Source organism: Talpa occidentalis, unplaced genomic scaffold, assembly GCF_014898055.3.
Source record: "Talpa occidentalis isolate TD23 unplaced genomic scaffold, MPIMG_talOcc4v2.1 talOcc4.12, whole genome shotgun sequence".
NCBI classification, from domain to species: Eukaryota; Metazoa; Chordata; class Mammalia; order Eulipotyphla; family Talpidae; genus Talpa; species Talpa occidentalis.
Window position 1 is genome coordinate 90,630,704 of NW_023601212.1, and position 19,107 is coordinate 90,649,810.

At 41.4% G+C, this 19,107-nt stretch overlaps 1 protein-coding gene across 1 annotated transcript; it reads left to right on the forward strand.

Moving 5' to 3' along the window:
* Positions 1 to 4: 4 nt before the first annotated feature.
* On the forward strand, positions 5 to 17,721 carry CDR2 (cerebellar degeneration related protein 2). The gene is made up of 5 exons (XM_037507431.2): positions 5 to 97; positions 7,225 to 7,337; positions 13,631 to 13,779; positions 14,034 to 14,198; positions 15,740 to 17,721. The coding sequence occupies exons 1-5, from the start codon at positions 19 to 21 to the stop codon at positions 16,602 to 16,604; spliced, it is 1,371 nt and encodes a 456-aa protein (XP_037363328.1). The 5' UTR covers positions 5 to 18; the 3' UTR covers positions 16,605 to 17,721.
* Positions 17,722 to 19,107: the final 1,386 nt, after the last annotated feature.

Below are 19,107 nucleotides of genomic sequence, written 5' to 3' on the forward strand. Positions count from 1 at the left end.
CCGGGGGCGCCGGCCGCGATGCTGGCGGAGGGCGCGGCGGAGGAGTTCGAGGGGAAGGACGAGGAGCCGTGGTACGACCCCCGGGACCTCCAGCGAGGTGAGGCGCGGCCGGCCGGCGGGGCGGGCGGGCGGAGGCCTGGCTCGGCGCGGCGGCCCGGGCAGGGCTGCCCCTCGGCGGCCGCGGGCAGGTGCGGCGCGGCCGGGCTCACCTGCGGGGTGCGGACCGCGCCGCGCCCCCGGGACGGACGGGCGAGCGCCCCACCGCCCTCCTCGGGGCCGCAGGGGCGGGGCGCCGCCTCGCCCGGCGGGTGTCGGCCGCCCGCGGCCTCCGGGGCTGCCGCGGCTGTGGGGGCCGCGGGGACCGGCGCTCGCGCCCGCAGGAGGACGGCGGGGGCGCCGGGGCCGGCGGCTCCCCTCGAGCTGCGGGTGGGAGCCGGCTCGGAGGAGCCCCGGTCAGCGCCCGCGCCGGCTCCTCTTCACCGCCCGGCCCCAGCTCCCCGCGGGGCCCGGGGAGCCGAAAGCAAAGTTGCACGGATCGCCGGGGGAGACGACTTAGGGGGCGGGCACCCCCCGCTCCCCTCTTACCTGGGCGCCTTAGTGAGACGCGGGCCGGTCTCTGGGCCGGCCTGGGATGGCTCGCGGGCCATGCCGCCAGAGAAAACCCGTGGCAGCCCTCAGTTTGGCGCTGGGAAAGCCCGCGCCTCCTTTTCTTTTCTTTTCTTTTTTTGGTTAATTGCAGGAATTTGCCATTGGGACACACTGCGGATGTGCCGGGTGCTAACAGGCACTTCACGCAGGGGCTGAGCCTCCGAACAGCCCCGAGGAGGTGCAAGTTGATGCTGGGGGAGTCAGATGCCTCTCCAAACTGCAGCGCCAACTTTCATGACCAGAGTGCTTACTGATACTGAATTGGCCTCGGATTTTTCTCAGGCATCTTCCACTTTTTGCGGGTCTGTGTAGATCCACTTTTCAGCTCCAAACTTGTACTGAAAATTAACATCTTATTTAGTTGACTATTACATGATCCTGCGTTTGTTCAGTCAAAGCACTCTCCCTCTGCTTCCTAACCCCCCAAATGATGGGAGAAAAAGAAGGCAGTCTTGAATGACTCACTTTTAGAATAGGAAAGTAAAACAAGTGGCTTGTGGGGAGGGGGTGATTTCTTCCATTAATATGCTGTGGACAATTACATCAAGTGAAGTCGCTCCACTTACATGGATAGTCCAAGCGACATAGGCGTTGCAGTGCAGTGTTTGCCATCATGTTCGCTACATCCACATGGCAGATTTGTCTTACATTTTTAACAAACCTGTTTTCAGAATTTCCCAAAAGGATTGATGGCCTAGTTTGATACTTTCTTCAGGATTAATGAGGCAGTTGCATCATTTCCCTATAAGTTAAGCTGTTTGTGTCATCAAAGTGAAATAATTTTTTTTTCCTGTATTGAAGCAGCTTTTTTTTTAAATCTAGTATAATACTTAGCACATAACAGAAGCTCAAAATTATTTGTTCAACTGAGGCACTCACACAGGATTACAGTTTTCATGGCCTTCATCCACACTGCACTTTCCTCCTGTGGGAGGTTGTTAGGAACAACCACTTGTGATAGAGCAATTTGTCATGAAGCACATGCAACTTTTTGGGGCTGCATGTGGGCTTCTTAATCTCTAATTGAAACTAAGCCATGAGGTGAAAGTTCAAGTTCACTGAAAACTTAAAGAACATAGGTCTAAAACTCCTTAATGCCAATCTGCATTTGGAATTTGTTCTGTTTTTCAAAGCACCTGTTGTCACATTGGACTTTGACATAATCCTGTATGTCATAACCACACGTGCAGGGTAGGACTAGATGTGAAATTCCAACAGTCATAATTTGTGAATATGGCCTGTAAAAGACTGAAGACGGGAGTGTGGCAAAAGAATGTCTGTTCCAATTTTGTTAAATTTTATGTTAAAGAACTCCTAAACTTCTATCAGATTGTAAAATTTGTTACTTTTTCAAATTCATTGCTACTCTGTGCCAGGTATTCCTCTAGAGTGCTGGGGCCACAGTGCTGGTCCACAAAATGGGCGGCTTTACTAGCCTGGAGGTGCTGCCTCTGGCACCCACTACGCTGCCCTACAGGTACCAGGCCTATGATAGATGTTTGCTGCTCAATAAAGTTTGGGAGCAGATCTGTCCTCTTAAACAGATTAACAAGCAGATCATGTGGGATTCTGTTGTGAACAGACATCTGTTCATTTTTTAACATCCTTACTATTAACTTTATTAAGTGATCCTTGTTTGCAGAGAGCTGCTAAAAACAATTTGAAGGTCCTTTTCTCAGTCCTAGAACTACAGACTGTTTTGTTTGTTGTTGTTGTTGTGTTTTTTTTCTTTAACAAGAGGAACCACTAAGTAGATTGGATTTTTGTATTCAAGTTTGCTGGTACATTCTCTTAAAAATTAAAATTGCTGGAAAAGTCTAACCTTGGAAAGCTCTGCTCTGCCATTCATACCCTGTGAGAAACACATAGAGCCAGGTGTAGGCAGAAGGAGAAAATTGTACTTTTACCAAATGCTTTGATGAAGAGGCTACCTTTTGTCAGAGGGCTGAGTTGCCATCGTAAGAATGCTGACAATGATCTCTGTGGGTACAAGCCTTTCTGGGACAGCAGGTGCCTTCTGTGCAGGTAATGATGGCGCTTGCTTTGAAATGTGCCCCTGAGAACAAGGTAGAGAGACTTCGCTTTCTTTTAGATCAACTACTGTTATAATTGTGGTTTGGTAGCCATGCAAGCTTAGAAGAAGAGAATTCAAGCTTGAGAATTCAGGTTTCTGCTATGTGGACCAGCAAATCTTAGTTTGCTGGAAATCTTAAGTTTGAAGGAATCCTTTCCTCTTCAAGTACATTTTTCTTGTGTGTAGCTAATTTGCTGACTCACTGTTTGGAGGATCATTAAAACTGACACCATCATGTTTCTTAATGTTTATATTAAGGTTTTTTGCTTTCCCAATTATAGTAACGTTGGCAACAGGAGTTACACAGAAGCAACACCAAGTGACGCATTTGACTTTGTAATAGGAAAAACTTTCAGCCTTAATGTTATTGAATTACTGCTATAGACTACAGATTACTTAGGAATATATTGTCCTTGTTTGGGGAAAACTTTTTGAATTCTAGAAGAAAGATTGTTATAAAAAAAAATGGCTGGTAGAGCTGATTTTCTGCCTGACACAGGGCTAAATCGTATCTGTTTAAAGCTAATAGTTTACACTTATCACTTGCAAGGACTGATCAGTGAAAGAATATTAAACATACGAAGGTATTGATAGATTGCAGCTCTCAAACCTGCAGTAAATCTGGCATTTTTAGTGGCTACCTAGGCCAGTACAATAGGATTTAGAAAAGATAACTTCTTAGTGAAAATCCTTTTCGTAAAAGAGGGGTGAACAGGTGTATTAAGGCTTCAAAACTGTTTCCTTTTCTTGTGCCTTAATTAAAAATAAAAATAAAGGACTTTGAATATTCCAGTCTCCCACTAATTATTTAAAAAAACCTTTTTTGGGCTTACTGCCAGCTTTTGGCTCCTTTTGGTTATGGAAGCCAGATGCTACACAACAGGAAGTGAACTTTTTTAAAGCAAAAAAAACCCAACCCTTGTCTTTAAACTAACAGATGAAGTAACGTCCTATTATACAGTGTGTGTGACTTCACTGGCGCTTTCTTGTAGTTGAGACTTGTCTTGTCAGAATTCTATCCTAAACATCCTATGAAATATTTAGGAGGCTGACTTCAGGTTACTGAACCAGGTTGTGGCTTTGTTTTACTGGAAATAAGGATTGCGATAAGGACACATCTCAAGTTCTTTTCTATTTGTTGAAGAGTGCTATACTTGGCATCTCTTTCTGCAGAAGCAGGGGTGCTACTGGCTATATATTAAGTAATGTTAAGTCGTTTTCTTAACTGAATAAAAAGAGCCAATGACAGTCTTAAGTTAGTCTTGATCCTGGAAGAGGTTTCAGCTCAGGTTTTGATTGCTAGTTAAAAATATCTTTGGGGTGTCTCTGGTCCTTCCCAGAGAGGAATTACCACTTTACAACTTGCCAGCTAAGACTAATGTCGAGGTAATGTTTATATCCTTTGTCTCTAATACAGTGTGGGGCTCTTGTGTGGGACTATATATACACATTACACACCGAGTACATGATAATGATTTCTGGAATATCGTCAGCCACACATAGTTCCTTTCCATTTAGTGAAAGCAGACATGAACTTGCCTGGGGTGGTTGCACTGTTCATGGGCAGGGCAGGCAATTAAAACCAAACAGCCCAACTCTTAAGTTTCTCACTGCCATCTGTGAAAACAAGTGAGAAGATTAAGTATCTGAACTGGGGAAATTTATACTGTCTAGACCTTAAAGAAATGAGTGACCATCCCTGTCAGTAGACTGAAAACTGTGGAGAAGGGGATGACAAAGTAGAGAACTGTGGTTAGAGAGTCAGAACCTGTTGGACAGCAGCTACTGTTTGCCAGTGTCACTGCATGGATATGGAGCGGTCACGTAGTCTCTCTGTGTTTCAGGTTGTCTCATCTGAAAAACTGGGCTAAATTCCTTGAAAAAACAAAGATTGATGCCTCTTAAGAGCTGTGTATAAAAGCTCTGTATTTTGTGAATATAAGATGTTACTTCATAGTCTTTTTATCCGAAGTCTTAAGTACTTTAGTAGACATTGTTAATATTTGAGTGTCTAGAATGTATTTTGAACACTTACCTACCAATAGTATATTGCTTTATTTAAAATGAGTGTAAATTGTTTTTACATGAGCGTGTAAGTGTCTTGTGTGGTAGATTTCTCTGCTTTGTCTTTTCCTAATGGGGAAAAACTGACCAAGTAAAATGCCATTTATACATTTGAATGGCTAGTACCAGGTAACAAAAATTGTTGCTTTTCTGTTAGCCACTTATTCTAGGTTAAGGGTAGTAATGAATAAATACTAAACCTTATTTATCTACCTGTAAGATCTAAGTTTAAAAATCTTATGTAGTAAGGGTTCCTGGTCTTCATAATAAGAAGTTTGATGACTTTCCATCATACTTAAGACAAAAATTCAGAGTTCATCATGGCCTATAAAAAATCCTGTAGGGTCTGATCCCTGTCTGCTTCTCCATCTTCATCTTATACCATTCTCCCCCTCACGCTCACACCACACTGGCTTTTGTCAGGTCGTAGAATATGCCAAGTTCTTTCCGTCTCAAGGCCTGTGCCTCGGTTTTAAGTGGTAAGATCGTCATCCTTCAAGCTTTAACTAAAATGTCTGCTCAGCCTTTCCTTGTGACTGCCCTTTCTAAAGTAGATCCTTTGTTCATTATCACCAGTAGTTGTTTTTCCTTTTCTCTCTCACATCCCCCATCTAATTGGTTAACACATCCTTTGAGCTCTACTTTCAAAGCATCTAGAGTCCAGCTCCTTCTCTCCATCCTCATCTCTGCCACTCCAGTCTTGTCGTTCACATTATTCACCCAGATGGTTGCATTATCCCCCCCAAACCCCCTACCGCCTTCCTACTACTCAAAGAGCTCAGTATATTTCCGGCTTTCATCAAAGGATCCCTCCATGGAATTTACTCTGCAGACATGTACTTCAGTTACCTATGTTAGAACCAGTGCCCTTTCTTTTATCATTAAATTTTATTTCTGCAATTGCTTATAATCAGACAAATTCTATCTTCTAAGCATATATGCCTAGGAAGAGAGAGTTGAAAAAATAAGTTTTAAAATAGAAATGGGAATTCTGCTAAATGAAAGTTATGAGCTGACAAGTAATTACCTCAGAAGCTATATGTGGGCCTTGCTTAACTGGCTCTCCTTGGAGATAGACATGAAGAATAGAAAAATGAGAGCAATCTGGAGGGATGTTCTTATTATTGATATGCTTTTCCTTTTCCTGACTTAGTAATATCCCTTTAGGAGGCCAGGATCAGTAACAACAAACTGCTTTGACAGTTACATTCTCAGCAACCAGATTTCATGGGAACTTAGACTGTTGAAAGATCTGCCTATACTTTGATTCAATGGTCCATCCCCCCCAAAAAAAAATAAATAAAGGAAATTATCAGAATATGAGTAAGTCTAGCCCATGAGAAAAATAATTATGGTTTTAGATGTCACAGTGCTGAATGATCATTCCTGAACTAATGCACACCTCCCTAAAGCGGACCACTATAGGGCCTCCCCGGTGGCGCAGCAGTTGAGCGCTGGGCTGGGAAGCTGCCCGCAGCCTCTAAAGCGCTGGTTCAATCCCCAGCTACTCCCCGGCCACCGGAGGAGGGTCCCACATGGCGCGCAGACCTCTCCTGCCGCCCGCTGCTCCCCTCAGCAGTGTACTTCGGTCCTTCTGCCTGCTCTGCTCCCTGCTCTGGCTCTGGTGAATTCTCTCACCCTCCCGCGCTTCTGACTGTACCCAGTGCTTGTATAAATAAATAAATAAATCTTAAAAAAAAAAATAAAGCGGACCACTATATCTCACATCTTACAGTGTAAAGGTCTGTAAGAGAATATGTTAACTTAGTAGGAGGCTCTAGTTCAATTAAATCTTTCTTCTGTGCCATTTCACCTTCCATTGGGATCTGACATAAATTTTGTACCAAAAGTGCTCACTTGGAAAGTAAAACAACATATAACAAAACCAACTTTACCACAGACGAACTGCTTATAAATGAGTTCAGTCCCTTTTGCATATTTTTGGTCTCAAAAACATCACCATTTAACTACAACCCAAAACACTTCTATAGTGACACAATCATTTGTAATCATTCACTCATTCATTTTCCAACCTGCTTATTGCAGCTTAAGGTCACAGGTGACTAGAGCCTATACTGGCAGCTCGGGATACAAGGCAGCTCCACTCCTGTCCTGGACGGGACACTCTCCCTTTGCACGGCGTGCGCACACCCATGCCAGTGAACTTTACATGCACACCTTTGGGATGTGGGGAGGAAAGCAAAATACTGGGAGAAAACCCTGGTGGACCCGGGGACAATGTGCAAACTCTATGCAGATGCTGCTGCAGGCAAGGGGTTGCTTTTTTCTTTCTCATCAACATTATAACTAACCAGTGTTATTTGAGAACCTGCTTTATGCTGGATTAGGTCTTGGTTCCTTCTAATTTTAAGGGGTAGGCTATGTGAAATATTGAAATGAGATCATTTGGTTATTCTATGATTCACTTGTTGTGCTAGATCTCCAACTTGCTGCTGAGCTTGGGAAGACATTGCTGGATCGGAACACAGAATTGGAGAATTCTCTTCAGCAGATGTACACAACCAATCAGGAGCAGTTACAGGAAATTGAGGTAACGTATTCAATAGGAGAGTTAGCGTTTGAGATGTGACACGTACTGCTGTTGTACCAGTCACATCCTGCTAGAATAACACTTGCAATACTAAAGCAACATTTAATTTCTAATGAAGATTTTCTTTTTTGAGAATAAGAACCATTGGCAAGGGTGGGGGGGTTGAGCTCTGCCTTTTTTAGGCTTTCCAACACATAGTCTGCTGAGATGAAAGAGATTTCCCTCTTCTCCCTTAGTGAAATGTACTGGAAATAGATGGTCCAGTATTTGCGAGTATATGAACCAAAATAAAACTGTAAATATTATTTATAATTTTTTACTTTTTTTCTTAGAAAAATGAATTATGCAGAAAGGTATAAGAGGATAATAATAATGCATTGACACTACCCAGCTTAAGAAAACTACCCACACTCTGTTAAATCTCTCTTTATACCCCCTCCTTGCCTGCATTTCCCTCCATCCTAAATTTATAATTAGATGAAAAGCTTTAAATTGTACCACCTTATTTCATAATGCGTTTAAACTCTTGTGCCAAAGAGTCATAAAATAGGTGTTTATTTCCCCCTGCTGTGATCTTTATTTATTTATATTTTTAGTAGGTTTATTAAATACTATTTTCTTCGTCTAAAAAACTGAAATGAAAGATGCTAGATACAGGTTTTAAAATGGAAGGTGCTATCTTGTAAATGATCCTATTCAATTAACCCAGCGTGTATAGGCCACATAACTGTAAAGATGGTAATTACAGATACTAACCAGTGTCCCTTCAAACACTTTTCTTTCTGGCCTCTTCCCCCACCCCCGGGCCAAAGACTTGTTCCTGGGTGTCTATTTCTGTAGCGAGTCACAGTTTGGGGGACTTATCCCCGTAACTCCTCCCTCTCAAATTGGAATGGTTAGACCAGAACTTTTGTGTCTATATGAAGAAAAAAAAACAAAATATCTTAGAACTGTTAAGCAATTCATCATGATCAGAATTTACTGAGCTCTAATTATATACTGAACTATGTGCCAGAAATTCAAAGTAAAATTACTAAGCCTAAAAGATCTAAATCTTTAATGATTTTTTATAAGGTCCTTCACTCCCTTGGTTAGGTGCATTCTGAGATAGTTCTTTTGAAAGCAGTTGTGAATGAAATTGTTTTCACAATTTTTTTCCTGTTCATTTTTTGTATATAAAAATTCTATGATTTATGTCTATTGATTATGTGACCTGCTATTTTGCTGTTTCTAATAGCTTTATGCTGGCATCTTTGGGTTTTCTGTATATATAATATCCTATCATCTGTGAAGAATGATAGTTCTCAGTTATTTCTGAATCAGGATTCCCTTTATTTCCTGTTATCTGATTGCTGTAGCCCAAACCTCTAGTACTAAATTAAATAGCACTGGAGACAATGGAGGCGTGGGGGTGGGAAGGAGGATTATTACACAGCCCTTGACTTCAAGGCGATCACAATAATACACATTTCAGCTTTGGAATAAGCATAAACCTATCATCAAAATTAAGGCAAATTTGTAATCTCAATATCTATTAATTTTACATAGCTAACTGAACAAAAGTACATATCGACCTCCCTTTCATCAGAATTTATAATATAGCCACTAATGTGAAATATACTTTTATAATTTTATGAAGGTATATTGACGTTACCAGTTACCATTTGTAGCACATTCTACATCAAAAGAGGATAGCACATGCCATATCTGAAATTGAATTTGATTAATGTAGAGATTGCCAAAACCTAAAAATGCAGGGAAAACTGACATTTTTAAGCTATTAAACTGTAATACCTGGTCAAGGAACTCATTCCTGCTTTGTTTCATAGAAGTGGTTTTTTCAGCTCATAGGAAAATTTCATAGTGTTCCTAGGGCATGTGCATGAAGACTTTCATATACTATGAGAAATACTTATTTGTATTTGGATAACAACATAATCTTAATACATAGTGTTGATATTTCTCTAAAAGTGGCTCTAGAGCACTGTAACTGAGCATTAGAACTGATACGTATTTTAGCTTACTCAAATACAGATGACGAGATTCCAAATATTGTGTAATGAACAGATTGTCTATTTTAGTGTAGGAGGTTACAAACACAATTGCTTTCTAATCTGAATTACTTGTCTTTGTACCTTTTTCTTTTTATGGTATTAAGAACGACAGCATTATCAGCTCTTCCAGTTACCCCCGTTAACCAACATTCTAATGACCCAGATTAGTTTCTCTGTTTTTGTACTTTATATGAATGAGACTGTTCATTGGGGATTTTCCTGATTGGAAAAGTAGTGCATGATCATTTTTTTTAAATTGGAAAATTATATAGTTGAAAAACAAAAAGTCACTTCTTATCCTGTTACCCAGAAAAATTTTAAATGAGACAGTCCTGAAAAATGGTCCTGGAACAAACTACTCAGAGTGGATGAAGAACAACATAGAACTGGTGAAAATACTAGGGAAAAAAATTCCCCAAACTGTGACTCATTATGGAAATAGACACCCAGGAAACTGTCAAAGGGTATTTTCTAAGAGGAACTGCAAAATATTCTTTCCAAGATTGTTAATGGGTTTTGAATAGTCCTCATGAAAATTGATCAGTGTTTTATTAGGTATAATTCTTAATATTAAAAAAAAGATTAAACTATGAAAAGTGATGATTCCACTGACATCAGAGATATAACTGTATAGCCTGTGTGACTTATTTAGTGTTAGTGTGAGCATTTAATTTTTCAAGATTCGAGTTTTACCCTCCTGGATGAAGAGAAGTAGAGAGCAGTAGAGAGATGTGATGCAATGGAATTCCCTTAAATTTTTCCACAATCATGAAAGTGGCCTACAAATTTGTGTTTTTGTTGTTTCTCTGCCTGGAAACCTGTGTTGTCCCTATAGATTTGTTCTGCCATTCAAAGTATTGATAGTTTGGCCCTCTGGTTTTCCCCCATCTTTCAAGACTGCATCCCTGCCTTAAACATTTTAAAACATTTTGTGTTTCCTTTAGTACACGTAACACTAATTTATTTCATATTATACTTACTTCTTGACTTGTTTTATTTTCCTCCCTCTACTTCCCCTGGCAGCATTGAAAACTACTGCTGTGTTTATTCAAGGTTTTTTGCACCATGTGGTAGCTAATAGATAAGTACTTGAAATTAGTATCTTAACAGAGCACAGATAAACAGTTTTAGAAAACACTTCCAGTAATTCCTAAATTTTATGTTTCGCCTCTGAAAATTTTTAAAGGAGGAGGTTTTTGGAAGGAGCTCTGGCCTCAGTGCTAGAAGATTCAGGTTTAAGCCCTCAACTCTATAGCAACTAGCTGGAAACTTCTGGCATGCGAATTACCTCTTAGATCCTGCTTACTGGCTGTGTGTTGGTGATAAGAATGCTTGCACTCCATTGGTACACGGTTGTTCTGAGGAGATTATGTAAGTGTATATGTTTTGGACAGTATACATTGTTGCACAATTTATCCATGTTTTAAGAACTTTAAGTAACTACTGGGAAATAGATCTTAAAAAGAAGCTAGGCTTTTAGTAGTGAGATTATGGATGGGCATTATTTTCATGTTTATGCTTCCCTCCTCCCTGCAAAATTTCCCACAAGGGAAATATAATATTTTAATCAGGGGAAAGAGGTACTTCAAAGGTAATAGGAAATATTTATTTAGTATTGTGGAAGGTCATTTTGCTACTAAATTCAGAGGATTTCAACTGTAATCTTAATATAAGGATAATCCCAAAACTTTATAAAAGCCAAGTTTCCATTCCATTTCTTATTTGTTTTTAGTTTGGGTTATATCCTTTTTTCTTTGTGGGGATTCTGTAGCTGCCAATAGGTGTTGATATAATCCTGTGGGGTGTTTTTTTTTTTCCCGAAAAACTTGCCTCAGTTGTGAAGGTGGCCTGTTTATAGCTTTTTTCTAAGCCTTGTGCTCATAGTTGAGGTGACATTCTGTGCAAATTCCAAGACCTGCATGAGATAACCCATAGCACTTACACTTTGATACTCTTACCTATAAGTTGGTGTGTTTTGCTACTACAGGTTCTCCTGTGTTCTGGCTGCCTTGCTTACATGTCTTCCTTTCCCCTGTGTAACATGGCAAATGCTTTTGTACTTGAACTCTCTTTGGCATTTGAATTAAAATTTTTTTTCAATTTATCCTTTTTGTGTGTGTGTAGAAGAACTGGGGTGTTGGCCTGAGGTGCAGGAGGATTAAAGGATTCACCAGAGACAGTGGGGAGCAGAACAGGCAGATCTACTGAAATCTACTGCTGAGGGGAGCAGCACAGAGACAGGAGAGGTCTGCTGTGTCATGTGGGTTAGCTCCCTGGCTGGGGTTTGAACTCATGCTACTGTGGCTGGTGATAGCTTCATAGTGCTGAGACCTAACCCTCTGCACCACCAGGGAGGCCCCCCAGCATCATTTTTTTTTTTTAATATTTTTTATTTATTTTTTAATTTTTTTTTAATAGAGGCATGTTTTATTTGTTTGTTTTGTTTATACAAGCACTGGGCACAGTCAGAAGCGCGGGAGGGCGAGAGAACCCACCAGAGCCAGAGCGGGGAGCAGAGCAGGCAGAAGGACCGAAGCACACTGCTGAGGGGAGCAGCGGGCGGCAGGAGAGGTCTGCGCGCCACCTGGGGTCCTCCTCTGGTGGCCGGGGAGCAGCCGGGGATCGAACGGGCGCCGCAGAGGCCGCGGGCAGCATGGCAACCCAGCGCTCAACCGCTGCGCCACCGGGAGGCCCCCCAGCATCATTCTTATGCTGAAAAACTGATAGCCTTTCCACTAAGATCCAGTGTAACTAGAGGATGTCCGCTCTCACTCCTACTATTCAACATAGTTTTGGAAGTCCTAGCTAGAGCAGTTTAGGTAAGAGAAGGAAATAAAATGAATCCAAATTGGGAAAGAAGAAGTATAAAGCTATCATTATTTGCAGAGGACATAATAATATATAGCGAGAACCCTAAAAAAAACCATAGAAAAACTAAAACAAACCAGTTCACGGGCCTCCCCTAGTGGCGCAGCGGTTGAGAGCTGGGCTGCGAGGCTGCCCGCAGCCTCTGCAGCGCCGGTTCGTTCCCCGGCCGCCAGCGAGGGTCCCACAAAAAAAAAAAAAAACAAAAAAAAAACAGTTCAGCAAAGTGGCAGGTTACAAAATCAAAAATCAGTTGCCTTCTTATAGGAAAACAATTAGCTGGAAGAGGAAGAAATTAAGAAAACCATCCCATTAACAATCATACCAAAAAAAAATTAATACCTGGGAATAAACCTAACAAAGGAGGTGAAGAAGAATATCTTTAAAAGAAAACAAACTCACCTGTTTCCTTCTAGATCAGAAAAAAGTTGATAGATACTGATTTGAACTTTCAGAGGCCAAGCCTTAGGGCAGTGTCTGACTGCACAGGTTTTTAATTCTATAGTCTTAAATCAGCACTTGCTGAGAGAGCTAATAAATGTTGACCAGTTTAGTCAGAATCCTTTGTTAGGAGAGTGAGAGTCTCGGAGAAGTGAAGGATTTTTCTGATTAGTTTTGATCTTAATAAGATTAAACTCCTACCATGTGAAAATAAATTCCCTGCCATTCTTTAGATAGTCCTTAAAACCAGGTTCTCTGAGACAAAAATATTTTTCTAAATGGTTTCATTGTATTTTTACCACAAGTTATTAGAGGAGGAGAGCTTTCTGAATGATTGCATTGGAGACTGGTTGCTGAAAAAACCAGTGAGTGTGTTCAGTCGGTCAGAACTATCACTCAACCCCTCAGCTCTTGGGGAGGCATCAGGGCTGGAGGTTGAATCTAACCACCAATGGCCAATGAGTTAGTCAACCATGCCTGTGTAATGAAGCTTCTATAAAACTCTGAAATGAAGCTGAGAGGGAGTTTCTGGGTGGATGAGCACCACATGCTCCTCACCCCACAGCTTGCCCTGTGCATCACTTCCATTTGACTGTGAGTTGTGGTCTTCATGATAAATCAGCAAGTATAAGTAAAGCACTTTGTGAGAGCTGTGAATTCATGTAGCAAATTATTGAACCTGAGTAGTGGTCATGGGAACCTCCAAATTTATAGCCTGTTGGTCAGAAGTAAAGGTGTCCCCTGGGGCTTGTACCTCAAACTCAAGCAGGGGTAGTCTTGTGGGACTGAACCTTTATAACCTGAGGGGTCACTGATGCCAGGTGATTAGTGTCAGAATTTAATTGAATTGTAGCCAGCTGGTATTGGTGTTGGGATACTACAGGTATTTTAACTGTTTCATGTATAACCTGGTCACAACCATCTCTTTTACAGTATCTGACCAAGCAAGTGGATCTTCTCCGACAGATGAATGAACAGCATGCAAAAGTTTATGAGCAATTAGATGTCACAGCAAGAGAACTGGAAGAAACAAATCAAAAGCTAGTTGTTGAAAGCAAGGCTTCACAGCAAAAAATTCTGAGGTAAATTTCTAGAATCCATTCAGGAAGCCCTAGAGGGAAGTTACTTAGTATAAACTAGAATAGAATATGGCTGTTGTGGGTTTGGGTCAGTATGAGTAAGATTTAATTTAATTTTTTGTGGAGAACAGAGATAAATGTAAGTCCTTTCTACTTAAGGAAGCCCAGTTTGAGTGGCTGGCAGCTAATCTCTCCTCACTGCTTATGCCCTTAACTTAATATGACAAGCAGCAATTGGCTCATGTCTTTCCTCACAGTCTGACCGAAACAATCGAATGCCTACAAACCAACGTTGATCACCTCCAGAGCCAAGTGGAGGAGCTGAAGTCATCTAGCCAAGGGAGAAGGAGCCAGGGGAAGTGTGAACAGGAGAAATCGGCGCCCAGCTTCTCCTGTCCGAAAGAGCTGTATGACCTCCGCCAGTAAGAACCTGACTTCCTGTGGCACTCACAAGCCCTTATTTACACACTTTGGAATCCAATAGATTAAAAGTATCCTTTAAAGAAACACTTTCTATAAATACTTCCTAGTATACAAAACCACTTATACAAGTTACAGAGTTTGGGGTGTTAGAATTCTTGAAAACTCTTTTTAAAGTCTTGGGACCATTTATTTCAGTGTTTTTAGTATGTTAAAACCTAGTATGTTAGTGTTTTTAAATGTTAAAATGTAGTACTTTATAGGCTACATATTTGGGGTTGTTGCTTATGTTAGAGTGAAGAAAAATTTCAAATTTCAGTGGAAGAAATCCAGAAGAATGGAATTTTTTTTTTCCCTGCAGATGTGCCTTCAATTTAGTTAGGAGATTTACTTTGAATTATTATTTTTCGAATTTGTTGAATGGCAAGTGCTATCTATGTCAGACATGACGAGGGTGAGCAAAATCATAGAGTTCCTGCCCTAATAGGGTTTTCAGCCTCCTGGGAGGCAGAGAAGCACATAATCACAAATACAATTGCCAGTTGGCTGGCACTCTGGGCAGGACAGAGACCAGTTCATGCACCTGGTGATTTTCAACCCTGGCCATTAATCAATCGGCTCAACTGGGGGGGTTTCTCAAACTGTGATACCTGTGACTGTCAAGCCTAAAACAGAATCTGTAGGTGTGGGGAGAAAGCTGTGTGATCCTGATGTGCATTTCTTGGTTAAAAATCAGTATGGGGCCTCCCCGGTGGCGCAGCGGTTGAGCACTGGGTTGCGAAGCTGCCCGCGGCCTCTGCGGCGCCGGTTTGATCCCCGGCTGCTCCCCGGCCACCAGAGGAGGGTCCCACATGGCGCGCAGACCTCTCCTGCCGCCCGCTGCTCCCCTCAGCAGTGCACTTCGGTCCTTCTGCCTGCTCTGCTCCCCGCTCTGGCTCTGGTGAATTCTCTCACCCTCCCGCGCTTCTGACTGTACCCAGTGCATGTATAAACAAAACAAACAAACAAACAAAATAAATAAATAAAACATGCCTCTATTAAAAAAAAAAAAATAATAAAATAAAATAAAATAAAAATCAGTATGGCTTTGGTTCTCGACCTTAGTTGGATATTATGAATTCTATGGAGAACTTGAAAAACAAACAAAAGCCCAAGTCTAGACTAACTAGGTCAGCATTGAAGGGAGGAGGGCCCAGGCATCAATTTTGGTATCATTCCCCAGGTGATTCTTACCTAGAGTCAAGGTAGAAAACCACTGGGCTGTTGTGATTTCTTCCAAAAGGAGCAGCCACACTACCTGTGGTGGATGTTTGGTAGTGCTTGTGATGTTCTTATAAAGTTAGTCACAAAAAATAATTTTTCGTAAATACATTTGCCAGCCTTATACAATTTCATTTTAGCTACTGCTCTAGTGTGGTCTAGGCAAAAAGTCATCATCACTGTCAAAATTCCTCAGTATTTAGTTGGGGAAAAAAAATCAATTTCTCCCTCTTTTCATTCTCAGTGACCTGTGTAATATATTCTTTCAATGTTTTCCCCCTAGACACTTTGTGTATGATCATGTGTTTGCAGAGAAGATTACTTCCTTGCACAGTCAACAAAGCCCTGATGAAGAAGAAAATGAGCATTTGAAGAAGACAGTGACAATGTTGCAGGCCCAGCTGAAACTGGAGCGGGAGAAGCGGGTGAATGTGGAGGAAGAGTATGGTCTTGTGCTGAGGGAGAACAGCGAACTGGAACAGCAGCTCGGCGCCTCGGACGCCTACCGAGCCCGGGCGCTGGAATTAGAGGCAGAGGTGGCAGAGCTGCGGCAGGTACTGCAGTCAGAACACCCTTTTGTGAATGGGGTTGAGAAGCTGGTGCCAGACTCTCTGTTTGTCCCTTTCAAAGAGCCCGGCCAGAGCCTGCTGGAGGAGCTATTTCTGCCTATGCCCGAAGTACATAGAAAGCCTCTCAAGCGCAGCAGTAGTGAGACGGTGCTGAGCAGCTTGGCAGGGGGCGACATCGTGAAGGGCCACGAGGAGACCTGCATCCGCAGGGCCAAGGCTGTGAAGCAGAGGGGCATCTCCCTTTTGCATGAAGTGGACACTCAATACAGCGCCCTGAAGGTGAAGTATGAAGAGCTGCTGAGGAAGTGCCAGAAGGAAGAGGACTCCCTGTCCCACAAGGCTGTGCAGACCTCCAGGGTGTCTGCCAAAGACCTGGCTGGGGCAAACACCCAGCCTGAACCTGGTGCCGGCAGCTGGGAACCAGCCCCTGTCACCCCAGAGTCCATCGGTTCCCCTACTGCCACATCACCTCCTGAATACAAAGCGCTTTTTCAGGAGATCTTTAGTTGTATTAAGAAAACTAAGCAGGAAATAGATGAACAGAGAACAAAATACCCATCTCTCTCCTCTTATTCCTAACTGAACTTCCAGCTCTGCTACTACCGTCCTTCTTTCCTGTCACCTCAAGTGTTCGTAGATCCCAGAGCCTGACGTTGCTCATGACATTGCCTCATTATCTTGCTTATGTAGCAAATGCGTACAGCCAGGGAAGAACAACTGATGTCAGTTCCCTATAATCCAGTTCCTTCTAAGCACCTCAGGAAATAGACAAACTGGCCTCTGGCTGGCGCACTGAGGAGACTGATTCCTTGAAAAGCCCCAGAAGCAGTGGAGGGAAGACCTAAGCCCCCGGAGAAGCAGGCCTGGAGTTATCATGGTATATAGTATTACACGTAAGGTGTACGTGTGTAGGGGGACAGGACAGAGCTGAGACGAAGCTAAGGCCATTCCTACTGCCTCTTTGCTTAACTTCTCAAAACTATACAAAAATCAGACTACTGCCAAACTGAAATATCTTTCGCAAACACTGTTGGATACTGTGAATTCATTATGAAGAATGTTCAGGAGAAAGCAGGGGTCTAATCCAAAATAGATGGGATTAGCAAAAACTCCAGGCCTTTGGGTTTTACATCTGCTACCAGTTGATCTGTGACTGAGAGTAACCCTAGTACTTTGGCAAGCACTGGTTCGACCAAAGGTACCATGTTCGCCTATGCCCTAGAGGTCCTCCACCCCCACATTCTGAGGTTTTTATTTAGAACTACGGTGGCTAGGAAGGGCATATATATAAATCATTCCTTTCTTAAATTCAAGCTAAAGGACAAGATAAGACCCTTGGCTCCTGCTGTGCTGTCTGAGATGATTAGCCCATCAACCACAAGCTGTTCTTGCTCGGCTCCTATCATTCTGTAAATGTTTTTGACTTGCTGCAGAAATTCCTCTCTGCTGCTTTATTACAGTATTGATGTTCTGACTCTGGAAATATACTTGTCCATTCACTTGCATACTTTTAATTTAAAACTATTTAAGAGAACTGAGGTTCCAGTTATTGTATATATTTTTCTAAAAACCAAATAAAACTACCTATGAAAATGAACAAATGGATTTAGTGCTTGTTATTTTAAGCTTAAGTCATTTCACTATTGTAACCAACTACCCACATTTCCAACAAATAACTAGGAAAATTTGATTGTTGATTTCCCCCCTCCCTCATTTCTTGTAAACAGGTCCTTGGGATTGTTTTTTGCTCATATTGATGCTGTTAAAATTACTAGATGTTTTTAAAAAAAAACACTTTCAGTTTATACTATATAATTCTTGTCATTTTAGAAATGTCAGCTTGGTTCTGAATGATAATAGCATTTGGCTAGTTGATTCTCACAGTATTTGATAACTCAGTTGTAGAAAAGAAACTTCACAGCATTAAGATACTGAATCTCAATCAGTTTTGCTGTTGGATTATTCAAGTTTAAAAAAATGGATGAGACATTTTCTTCAGAATAGATATGTAACATTTATATAGTCCCTGGAGGGTGGATTGTCGCTATTACCTATTAGTAAGTGGATAGCTATATATGTCTTTGGACAGTTATGAGTCTAGGAGATAAATTATTAGAAGTGAAATGAAAAAGGATGAGAGCATTTTGCTGGGCTTAACCATTTTCCGTAAGTTTACTGATACATCTACCAGCTCCTGTCAACAATATATGAGGATTAAAAAAAAAAAAACAACAATATATGAGGATGCCTATTTTCTCATACATGTATCGGTAAACTTTTTGAGCTTTTAGAAAGTAAAGTAGAAAAATGGTGTTTCCTTGAAGTTTAAAATTTCATGTTTTTTTATTAATAAGGTTGAATATTTTTTAATCTGTTAAGCCACTTGTGTTGTCATTTACCATGTTTCCCTATCTAAGAGTGCTAGTATTTAGGGCAGTCTCTTTTGCAATTCCACTTTATCTTGTTATTGGCATTATGCCAAACATGGTCTCTCCTGGAAAATACCCCTTGTGTACTAGAGAGGAACACGTATTCTGTTGTTGGATAGCGTGTGCCCTGCAGGCTGCTACATCTAGCTGGTTTATTGTTAGGTCCTCCGTTTCCTTTACTTCTGGCTGGTTTCATCCTTTATTGTGACTGGAGCACTGACGTATCTAACTGCTATTGTAGAACACTATTTTCCCCATTAATTCTGTCTGATTTTGTATTTGGATGTTCTATCATTCATTATGTACATGTTTATAATTATGCCTTTTTGCTGTATCAAATTGTTTATTAATACACATCCTTGTAATCTTATAAACTTTTTAAAGTCTCTTGTCTAATAGAAAAGTTAGTTCCCCCTTTCTTTTGGTTATTTGCATATTTTTCTATCCATTTATTCTGTCTTGAATCTTAAGTGAGTGTAGACAGAATATAGTTGGAGCATATATATTTATTCATTCTGCCAACCTGTCTAGGTTGGAGCGTTGAGTTCATTTACATTAATATGGAAGGACTTACAAGTCACTGTGCTGTTTGCTTTCTGTAATACTCTGTAGCTCTTTTGTCCATTTGTTGTATTCTTGTCTTTTGTGTCTAG

What these genes read in the sequence shown, in the direction of transcription:
- CDR2 (XM_037507431.2), top strand. Translation starts at nt 19, where the DNA reads ATGCTGGCGGAGGGCGCGGCGGAGGAGTTCGAGGGGAAGGACGAGGAG. An exon ending in TCACAGCAAAAAATTCTGAG is followed by an intron (nt 13,780 to 14,033) that starts GTAAATTTCTAG and finishes CTTTCCTCACAG; the next exon opens with TCTGACCGAAACAATCGAAT. An exon ending in GAGCTGTATGACCTCCGCCA is followed by an intron (nt 14,199 to 15,739) that starts GTAAGAACCTGA and finishes TTTTCCCCCTAG; the next exon opens with ACACTTTGTGTATGATCATG.